Raw genomic sequence first — 10,749 nt, forward strand, 5'->3', positions numbered from 1 at the left:
TGTTTTGGGGGCTTAAATCAGAAACTGGAGAACTAGGATTTGGGGGACACGATGAGTATTGGGGTTTGGGGGAGGTCCCGGACTAGAGAACTGAGGTTGACAGATCCCTGGGATGTTTGTGTGTGTGTGTGTGTGTGTGTGTGTGTGTGTCCGTGTGTGTCCGTCGTCCGTCCATCCCTTTGTCCCTGGAGGAGGGTTCCATCTTGTCTTAAGTTTGTTGTGTGTGTGTGTCTGTGTGTGTTTGTGTGTCCATCTGTCCAGAGGATTTCATCGTGCCTTAAGTCTTAATCTTGTGTGTGTGTGTCTGTGTGTTTGTGTGTCCGTCCCTAGGAGAATTTGATCTACCTTAGGCTTGTGTGAGTGTGTGTGTGTCCGTCCATCTGTCCGTCCATCCCTTTGTCCCTGGAGAAGGGTTCCATCTTGTCTTAAGTTGGTTGTGTGTGTGTGTCCATGTCCATCCATCCCTTTGTCCCTGGAGGAGGGTTCCATCTTGTCTTAAGTTGGTTGTGTGTGTGTGTGTGTGTGTGTGTGTGTCCGTGTCCATCCATCCCTTTGTCCCTGGAGGAGGGTTCCATCTTGTCTTAAGTTTGTTGTGTGTGTGTCTGTGTGTTTGTGTGTCCATCTGTCCAGAGGATTCCATCCTGCCTTAAGTCTTAATATTGTGTGTGTGTTTGTGTGTCCGTCCCTGAGAATTTGAATTACCTTAGGCTTGTGTGTGTGTTTTGTGTGTCTGTGCAACCTGACGATTCATCCTGTTGTAGGGTTGTCAGGTTGTGTGTGTGTGTGTGTGTGTGTGTCCATCTGTCCAGAGAATTTCATCCTGCTTAAGCCGTAATCTTGTGTGTGTGTTTGTGTGTCCGTCCCTAGGGGAATTTTATCCTCCCTTAGGCTTGTGTGTGTCTGTTTGTGTCTGTGTGCTTGTGCGTTTGTGTGTCCGTCCCTAGGACATTTTTATCCTCCTCCCTTAGGCTTGTGTGTGTGTATGTGTGTCTGTGTGTTTTTGTGTCCGTCCCTAGGAGAATTTTATCCTTCTCTCTTAGGCTTGTGTGTGTGTATGTATGTCTGTGTGTTTGTGTGTCCGTCCCTAGGAGAATTTTATCCTCCCTTAGGCTTGTGTGTGTGTCTGTGTGTCTGTGTGTTTGTGTGTCCGTCCCTAGCGGAATTTTATCTTCCCTTAGGCTTGTGTGTGTCTGTGTTTGTGTGTTTGTATGTTCATCCTAGGAGAATTTTATCCTCCTCCCTTAGGCTTGTGTGTGTCTGTATGTGTGTCTGTGTGTTTGTGTGTCCGTCCCTAGGAGAATTTTATCCTCCTCCCTTAGGCTTGTGTGTATATGTTTGTATGTGTGTTCGTTCCTAGGCCAATTTTATCCTCCCTTAGGCTTGTGTGTTTGTGTGTGTGTGTCCGTCCCTTGGACAATATTATCCTCCTCCATTAGGCTTATGTGTCTGTATGTGTGTCTGTGTGTTTGTGTGTCCGTCCCTAGGACATTTTTATCCTCCTCTCTTAGGCTTGTGTGTGTGTGTCTGTGTGTGTGTGTGTCCATCCGTAGGAGAATTTTATCCTCCCTTAGGCTTGTGTGTGTGTCTGTATTTGTGCGTTTGTGTGTCCGTCCCTAGGACAATTTTATCCTCCTCCCTTAGGCTTGTGTGTGTGTCTGTATGTGTGTCTGTGTGTTTGTGTGTCCGTCCCTAGGAGAATTTTATCCTCCTCCCTTAGGCTTGTGTGTGTCTGTATGTGTGTCTGTGTGTTTGTGTGTCCGTCCCTAGGAGAATTTTATCCTCCCTTAGGCTTGTGTGTCTGTGTGTTTGTGTGTTTTGTGTGTCCGTCCCTAGGAGAATTTTATCCTCCTTCCTTAGGTTTGTGTTGTCTGTATGTGTCTGTGTGTTTGTGTGTCCGTCCCTAGGAGAATTTTATCCTCCCTTAGGCTTGTGTGTCTGTTTTTGTGTGAGTGTCTGTCCATCCTGATGATTCGTCCTGTTGTAGGGTTGTCAGGTTGTGTATGTGTGTTCTTCTGTCCAGAGGATTCCATCCTGCCTTAAGCCGTAGTCTTGTGTGTGTTTGTGTGTCCGTCCCTAGGGGAATTTTATCTTCCCTTAGGCTTGTGTGTATGTCTGTATGTGTGTCTGTGTGTGTGTGTGTGTCTGTCCCTAGGACAATTTTATCCTCCTCCCTTAGGCTTGTGTGTGTGTGTTTGTATGTGTGTCTGTGTGTTTGTGTGTCCGTCCATAGGAGAATTTTATCCTCCTCCCTTAGGCTTGTGTGTCTGTGCGTTTGTGTGTCCGTCCCTAGGAGAATTTTATCCTCCCTTAGGCCTGTGTGTGTGTCTGTATGTGTGTCTGTGTGTTTGTGTGTCTGTGTGTCTGTCCCTATGACAATTTTATCCTCCTCCCTTAGGCTTGTGTGTGTTTGTGTGTATGTTTGTATGTGTGTCCATCCCTAGGAGATTTTATACTCCCTTAGGCTTGTATGTGTGTCTGTATGTTGTGTGTTCATCCCTAGGGGAATTTTTTCTACCTTAGGCTTGTGTGTGTGTCTGTGTGTTTGTGTGTCTGTCCCTAGGACAATTTTATCCTCCTCCCTTAGGCTGGTGTGTTTGTGTCTGTTTGTATGTGTGTCCGTTCCTAGGACAATTTTATCCTCCCGTAGGCTTGTGTGTCTGTATGTGTGTCTGTGTGCTTGTGTGTTTGTGTGTCTGTCCCTAGGACAATTTTATCCTCCTCCCTTAGGCTTGTGTGTGTTTGTTTGTATGTGTATATGTTTGTATGTGTGTCCGTCCCTAGGAGAATTTTATCCTCCCTTAGGCTTGTGTGTGTGCTTGTGTGTTTGTGTGTCCGTCCCTACGACAATTTTATCCTCCTCTCAGGCTTGTGTGTGTGTATGTGTGTCTGTCTGCTTGTGTGTGTGTGTGTCCATCCCTAGAAGAATTTTATCCTCCTCCCTTAGGCTTGCGTGTGTGTGTTTGTGTGTCCGTCCCTAGGGGAATTTTATCCTCCTCCTTTAGGCTTGTGTGTTTGTGTGTCCGTCCCTAGGAGAATTTTATCCTCCCTTAGGCTTGTGTGTGTGTATTTGTGTCTGTGTGTGTGTCCATCCCTAGGACAATTTTATCCTCCCTTAGGCTTGTGTGTCTGTATGTGTGTCTGTGTTTGTGTGTGTGTCTGTCCCTAGGACAATTTTATCCTCCCTTTGGCTTGTGTGTCCGTCTGTGTGTCTGTGTCTTTGTGTGTCCGTCCCTAGGACAATTTTAGCCTCCTCCCTTAGGCTTGTGTCTATGTCTATATGTGTGTGTGTGTGTGTGTGTGTCTGTCTGTCTGTCCCTAGGACAATTTTATCTTCCTCTCTTAGGCTTGTGTGTGTGTCTGTGTGCTTGTGTGTGTGTGTGTCTGTCTGTCTGTCCCTAGGACAATTTTATCCTCCTCCCTTAGGCTTGTGTGTGTGTCTGTGTGCTTGTGTGTGTTTGTGTGCCCATCCCTAGGAGAATCCTACCCTCCCTCGGCCTCGTGTGTGCGCCCGCGTGGCCGCCCCCGTCTACCTTTCCCCAGCCCTGAGTTCCGCCCGCTAACCCTCGCGTGTCCCCCCCCATCCTTTCTCCCCCGCGCAGGCCCCGCGATGGCCGCGGCCACCATCGTGCACGACACGTCGGAGGCGGTGGAGCTGTGCGCGGCCTACGGCCTCTACCTGAAGCCCATCACGAAGATGAGCATCAGCGTGGCGCTGCCGCAGCTCAAGCAGCCGGGCAAGTCCATCTCCAACTGGGAGGTCATGGAGCGCCTCAAGGCCATGGTCCAGCACCACCAGTTCTCCACGCTGCGCATCGCCAAGAGCACCATGGAGTTCATCCGCTTCGAGGGCGAGGTGGAGAACAAGAGCCTGGTGGCCGCCTTCCTGGCCTGCCTGGACGGCAAGAGCATCAAGCTCAGCGGCTTCTCCGACATCCTGCGGGTGCGGGCCGCTGAGTTCAAGCTGGACTTCCCCTCGCGCCACGACTGGGACTCCTTCTTCCGCGACGCCCAGGACATGAACGAGACGCTGCCCGGCGAGCGGCCGGACACCGTCCACCTCGAGGGCCTGCCCTGCAAGTGGTTCGCCCGGCGCGACGCGGGGCCCGGCGCGGCCGAGAAGCCCAGCGAGGAGGTGCTGGTGCGGGTCTTCGAGCGCTTCGGCGCCATCCGCCACGTGGACATCCCCATGCTGGACCCCTACCGCGAGGAGATGACGGGCCGCAACTTCCACACCTTCAGCTTCGGCGGCCACCTCAACTTCGAGGCCTACGTCCAGTACCGGGAGTACGCCGGCTTCATCCAGGCCATGAGCGCCCTGCGGGGCATGAAGCTCATGTTCAAAGGCGAGGACGGCAAGGCCGTGGCCTGCAACATCAAGGTGCGGTGGACGGAGGGAAGGACGGGGAAGGGGGAAGGGAGGACGGGATGGTGGGTGGGTGGGTGGGTGGATGAATAGATAGATAGGTGGATAGATAGATAGATAGATGGGTGGGTGGATAGGTAGATGGGTGGGTGGGTGGATGGATAGATAGATGATAAATAGATGGATAGATGGATGGTGAGTTGGTGGGTGGATGGATGAATAGACACATAGGTAGGTAGATGGATGGGTGGGTGGATGGATGGGTGGGTGGGTGGATGGATGGATAGATAGATGATAGATAGATAGATGGATAGATGGGTGGGTGGATGGGTGGGTGGATGGATGAATAGATAGATTGGTAGATGGATGGATAGATAGATGGGTGGGTGGGTAGATGGATGGATGGGTGAATAGATAGATAGATAGATAGATAGATAGATAGATAGATAGATAGATAGATAGATAGATAGGTGGGTGGATAGATACCTAGATAGGTGGATGGATGAATGGGTGGGTGGATGGATGGATGGATGAGTGGGTAGCTGCATAGATGGGTGGATGGGTGGGTGGATGGATGGATAGATGGGTGGCTGGAAGAATGGGTGGGTGGGTGGGTGGGTGGATGGATGAATAGACAGACAGACAGACAGGTAAATGGATGGATGATAGATAGACAGACAGACAGACAGATAGATAGATAGATAGATAGATAGATAGATAGATAGATAGGTGGGTGGATGAATAGACAGACAGGTAGATGGATGGATGGCTAGATGGATAGATAGATGGGTGGGTGGGTGGATGGATGGATAGATAGATAGATGGATAGATGGGTGTGTGGGTGGATGGATAGATAGATAAATGGATAGATGGATGGGTGGGTGGGTAGGTAGATGGATGAATAGATAGGTAGATGGATAGATGGATGGGTGGGTGGATGGATAGATAGATAAATGGATAGATGGATGGGTGGGTGGGTAGGTAGATGGATGAATAGATAGATAGGTAGATGGATAGATAGATGGATGGGTGGGTGGATGAATGGATGAATAGACAGACAGATAGATAGATAGATAGATAGATAGATAGATAGATAGATAGATAGATAGATAGATAGATGGATAGATGGATAGATGGATAGATGGATAGATGGATAGATGGATGGATGGATAGGTGGATGGATGAATGGGTGGGTGGGTGGATGGATAGGTGATAGGTAGAGAGATGAGATAGAAATGGGTGATTGGGTGAATGGATGAGTGGGTAGGTGGGTCGATAGGTGAATGGATGGATAGATGATACATAGATAGAGAGATGGATGGGTAGATAGGTGGGTAGATGGTAGATAGATAGGTGGATGGATGGGTGGTTGAATGGATGGATGGGAAGATAGATTGATAGATAGATGGGTAGATAGGTGGGTAGATGATAGATAGGTGGATGGATGGGTGGGTGAATGGATGGATGGATACATAGGTGGGTGGATAGATAGATAGATGGGTGGATGGGTGGATAGATAGGTGGATGGATGGATGACTAGTTGGATGGATGGATAGATAGGTGGATGGATGGGTGGGTGAATGGATGGAAGAATGGATGCATAGATGGATAGATGGTTGCATAGGTGAGTGGATGACTGGATGGAAAGATTGGCTAGGTAGGTGGGTGGATGGATGGATAGGTAGGTGGATGGATAGATAGATTGATTGGTGGGTTAATGGATGGATGAGTGGTTGGATGAATGGATAGATAGGTGGGTGGGTGAATGGATGGATGGATGGATGAATAGATGGCTAGATTAGATGGGTAGGTGGATAGATAGGTGAATGGGTGGATGAATGGATGGATGAATAGATAGGTGGATAGATAAGTGGGTGGGTGAATGGATGGATGGATAGATAGGAGGGATACTAGGATGGATTGATGGATGGATGGATGTTTGGATGGATGGATAGATAGATTGATGGATTGATGGATAGTTGGGTGGGGGTGAATGGATGGAGGGAGAGGGAAAGAGGAAGGACGGAGGGACAGGACAGACAGATGGCGGAAGGAGGGAGGGTGAGATGGAGAGAGGAGAGGGAGGAATGAGGAATGGACATTCACAGAGGTGAAGGACAACAGACGGAGAGGACCGAGGGAGGAGCCGATGGACGGGCGGGGAACGGGACGAAGGAGAGAGGGACAGGACGGGCAGGTGGCGGAAGGAGGGACCGGCAGATGGGATAGACGGGGAGACGGCGAGACGCACAGTCCCGCCCTGACCCGCTCGGCTCCCCCGTGCGCCCCACCACCGCAGGTCACGTTCGACTCGACCAAGCACCTGAGCGACGCGTCCATCAAGAAGCGGCAGCTGGAGCGGCAGAAGTTGCAGGAGCTGGAACAGCAGCGAGAGGAGCAGAAGCGGCGCGAGAAGGAGGCCGAGGAGCGGCAGCGGGCCGAGGAGAGGTACAGACACATGTGTGTGTGTGTCTGTGTGTCTGTGTGTCTGTCAGGAGAGGTAGGACGCACGTGTGTGTGTGTCTTGTGTGTCTGTGTGTGTGTGTGTCTGTGTGTGTGTGTCTGTCAGGAGAGGTAGGACGCATGTGTGTGTGTCTGTGTGTGTGTCTGTGTGTCTGTCAGGAGAGGTAGGACGCGTGTGTGTGTCTGTGTGTCTGTGTGTGTGTCTGTGTGTCTGTGTGTGTGTCTGTGTGTCTGTGTGTGTCTGTGTGTGTCTGTGTGTCTGTGTGTCTGTGTGTCTGTCAGGAGAGGTAGGACGCGTGTGTGTGTGTCTGTGTGTGTGTGTCTGTGTATGTGTCTGTGTGTCTGTGTGTGTGTCTGTGTGTCTGTCAGGAGAGGTAGGACGCGTGTGTGTGTCTGTGTGTATGTCTGTGTGTGTGTCTGTGTCTGTGTGTGTGTCTGTGTGTGTGTCTGTGTGTCTGTCAGGAGAGGTAGGACGCGTGTGTGTGTGTGTGTCTGTATATGTCTGTGTGTCTGTCAGGAGAGGTAGGACGCGTGTGTGTGTGTCTGTGTGTCTGTGTGTGTGTCTGTGTGTGTGTGTCTGTGTGTGTCTGTGTGTGTGTCTGTGTGTCTGTCAGGAGAGGTACGACGCGTGTGTGTGTGTCTGTGTGTGTGTCTGTGTGTCTGTCAGGAGAGGTAGGACGCGTGTGTGTGTCTGTGTGTGTCTGTGTGTGTGTCTGTCAGGAGAGGTAGGACGCGTGTGTGTGTGTCTGTGTGTATGTCTGTGTGTGTCTGTGTGTGTGTGTGTCTGTGTGCCTGTGTGTGTGTGTCTGTGTGTGTGTGTCTGTGTGTCTGTCAGGAGAGGTAGGACGTGTGTGTGTGTGTCTGTGTGTCTGTGTGTGTGTCTGTGTGTGTGTGTGTGTGTCTGTGTGTGTCTCTGTCAGGAGGCCGGACTCCTCCTTCGTCCCGGCCCCCCCCCTGACCGGCCCCCCCGTGGTCCCCGCAGGAAGCAGAAGGAGCTGGAAGAACAGCTGCGGGAGCGCAAGCGGGAGGAGAAGCTGCGGCGGCGGGAGCAGCGGCACCGGGAGCGCGACGTGCGGCGCAGCCAGAAGCAGCTGCAGAAGCTGCAGGCGCAGGAGCAGCTGCAGGACAAGATCCGCCTGGAGGAGCGCAAGCTGCTGCTGGCACAGCGCAACCTGCAGTCGCTGCGCCTCGTGGCCGAGCTCCTCAGCCGCGCCAAGGTAAGCCCCTGGCCCCCCACCCCGGGACCCCTTTGGGCTGCCTCTCAGGGACCCCGGAGCGCGGGGTCAGGCCCGTTGGACGGTCCCTGTGGTCCAGACACAGCCGTGCGGGTCCCGGGGATGTTGGGCTGCTCAGGCCCGGGGCCCCGAATCCAGGCTGGACTCAGAATATCGATATTCTGGATTCAATCTATATCCGCAGCATTGGGGATCTGGACCCAGTCTATACCTGTGGCTATAAGAATCCGAATTTAGTCTTTCTTTGTTTTTTTCCTTCTTTGGGTTTTTGGGGTCCCACCCGGCGGCGCTCAGGGGGTTCCTCCTGGTTCTGCGCTCAGAAATCTCTCCCGGCAGGCTCGGGGGGGGGGGGGGACGACCCTCTGGGATGCCGTAAGGGATTCGAACCACCAGGCCCTACCTCCGTGCTGTCTCTCCGGCCCCCCTGAATTGACTCCCCGTTTTTTTGTTTTTGTTTTTTGTTTTTTGTTTGGGGGGGGGCACACCCGGCGGTGCTCAGGGGTTCCTCCTGGCTGTCTGCTCAGAAATAGCTCCTGGCAGGCACGGGGGACCCTATGGGACGCCGGGATTCGAACCCACCACCTTGGGTCCTGGATCGGCTGCTTGCGAGGCAAACGCCGCTGTGCTCTCTCTCCGGGCCCCCAAATTTACTCTTGACCCGTGGCATCGGGGACCCAGATATAGGCTAGATCCGCGTCATTTTGGGGTGTCTGGATCCATTCTATACCGCAGCCTTGGGGGACAGTCACCCATCCCTCTTCGCCCTCTTCGCTTTCCCTGAGCTAGTCCGGGCCTCCCCCTTTCGCAGTGGTCCCCGCAGATCCGCAGACCAGACCCCCCCCCGTAACCCCCGTCCCTTCTCGACCCCGCAGGCGGCCAAACAGCTGGAGCAAGAGCGGCGCGAAGAACAGCAGCGGCGGCGGCAGCTGGAGGAGCGGCGGCGGGTGCAAGCGGCCGAGCTCCGGCGCGTCGAGGAGGAGAAGGAGCGGGCCCTCGGCCTGCAGCGGCGGGAACGCGAGCTCCGGGGCCGCCTGCTTAGCATCCTGCTCAACAAGCGGGCCGGGGACCCCCCGGGATCCGCACCCACATCTGGACCCGGCCCCGTCGCCGCCGCTGCCGCCACCGCCACCTCGCACGCAGACCTGCTGCAACCCGTCCTGGACATCCTGCAGAGCGTGTCCGCCCTCGGTGGCGACTCCCTGGCCACCGCCCCGGCTTCGGCGCCGGCTCCGTCCCAGGCTCCAGCAGCCGGCCTCAACGGCACCCTGGCCGGGGACCCTTCCCCGGAGAAGCGGGGCCCCTCGGTGCTGGCCTGCATCGCACCCAACGCGCAGCCCCCCAAGGGCGCGCCGCCGGCCACAGGTGCCACAGCCCCCTGCAAAGACGCGCGCTCCGAGCACGACAAGTGCAACCGGGAACCGAGCAGCGGGGCCGGCGGAGCCCGAGGGGCCCGGGCAGGTGCCGACGAGCCTCGCCGGGACCGCAGCAGCCGGCCACACCGGGCGGCCAGCCGGGAGGAGGCGCGCTCCGAGCGTCGTGCCCGCAAGAAGAGATCCAGGCAGCGAGGCAGCGGTGGAGCATCAGCAGCAGGTGCAGGAGGAGGAGGAGGAGGAGGTGGGAACACCCCACGGCGGCGGAGCACCAGCCCCGAGCCCCCCGCGTCCACCACCACCACCGGGTCCAGGGCCCGCCGGTCCCGGAGCCCCGAGCGTCCACGGGCCCGCCGGTCCCGCAGCCGGGAGCACGGCCGCAAGCGAAGCCGCCACCGCCGGGGAGGCCGCTCGCGCTCGCGCTCCGGCACGCCGAGTCGGCACCGCAGCGCCTGGAACAGGTGATCTTCGCCCCGCGGACCCCCCAGGACGCGCCCTCCGCCTCTTCTTCATCCTCGGAACTCTGGATCCAAAAGCTTTTCAAACGTGGAAAGAATTCGATGCAAGTCCGGCCCGGAGCAGGGCGCACCGCTCTCTGGACCTCCCCGGCCCCTACCTGCGTGTCACCCCAAAATTATTTTATAGGGGTGAGCTGGGCACAAAGGAGGCATATTTCTTAGAAGAAGATGGATGGATGGATGGATAAATGGGAGGAGGAGGTAACACACTCTTCTCTCTCTTTTTCTGTCTCTCTCTCTCTCTCTGTCTGTCTCTCTCTTTCTCTCCACTAGGCCAGGTTATTGCGTGTTTAAGGTTTTCTTTTTAAGAAACTTGTTTTGTTTTGTTTTGGTTTTTTTTTTTTCCCCCTAAATTATTTTTACTCGGAAGGTTTCACCCAGGCTCCGGGGACGCAGACTCTCGCTGGATTTTTATAATGGTTCGTTGCTTCCAACGAGTGGTCCCCCCCTTTTTTTTTCTCCCTGAGGGGGAGAAAAATTAAAAGAATAGAAAAGCACGACAACACGCAAAAAACGACAATATCTGTCTCCCCGTGGCGTGAGTTGGGAAAGGAGGCGCCTGTTTGTTTCTCTCCGGTTTGCGTTTGTATGATCCAATAAACCCCTTTTCCAGTGACCCCTCCGCCTCGTCCCCTTATGTCTGTGCTTATGCGTCTGGCGGGGTCCTATGGCCTCTTTTTTATTTATTTTTTTTTTTTGCGCCCGGGAAAAAGCCAGAGTCCCCAGACCTAAATCTCTGGATGTGTCATTTCCCCAGGGGCCGGGAGGTGGTGTTTAAATCCCCGGTGACGCACAGCTAG

At 54.2% G+C, this 10,749-nt stretch overlaps 1 protein-coding gene and 1 long non-coding RNA gene across 3 annotated transcripts; both read left to right on the top strand.

Moving 5' to 3' along the window:
* The first annotated feature begins 289 nt into the window (after nt 1-289).
* LOC126000578 (uncharacterized) lies at nt 290-3,064 on the top strand. 2 transcript variants are annotated; one of them, XR_007492806.1, is made up of 3 exons: nt 290-306; nt 2,048-2,110; nt 3,003-3,064. It is a non-coding gene; the product is annotated as an uncharacterized LOC126000578 (long non-coding RNA). The 2 variants fall into 2 exon arrangements; XR_007492807.1 differs by lacking the exon at nt 290-306 and adding an exon at nt 1,510-1,526.
* A 531-nt stretch (nt 3,065-3,595) lies between these two features.
* Nucleotides 3,596-10,749, top strand: AKAP17A (A-kinase anchoring protein 17A). Its single transcript, XM_049767800.1, has 5 exons — nt 3,596-4,378; nt 6,663-6,811; nt 7,809-8,043; nt 8,934-9,892; nt 10,707-10,749. Exons 1-5 carry the CDS (start codon nt 3,608-3,610, stop codon nt 10,747-10,749), a joined length of 2,157 nt encoding a protein of 718 aa, XP_049623757.1. The 5' UTR covers nt 3,596-3,607.

Source organism: Suncus etruscus, assembly GCF_024139225.1.
Source record: "Suncus etruscus isolate mSunEtr1 chromosome X unlocalized genomic scaffold, mSunEtr1.pri.cur SUPER_X_unloc_2, whole genome shotgun sequence".
Classification (NCBI taxonomy): domain Eukaryota; kingdom Metazoa; phylum Chordata; class Mammalia; order Eulipotyphla; family Soricidae; genus Suncus; species Suncus etruscus.

Excerpts from the sequence above, each read along its gene's own strand:
- AKAP17A (XM_049767800.1), top strand. The coding sequence starts at position 3,608 with ATGGCCGCGGCCACCATCGTGCACGACACGTCGGAGGCGGTGGAGCTG. Across the intron at positions 4,379-6,662 it reads CCGTGGCCTGCAACATCAAG|GTCACGTTCGACTCGACCAA; the intron begins GTGCGGTGGACG and ends CCACCACCGCAG. Across the intron at positions 6,812-7,808 it reads CGGCAGCGGGCCGAGGAGAG|GAAGCAGAAGGAGCTGGAAG; the intron begins GTACAGACACAT and ends TGGTCCCCGCAG.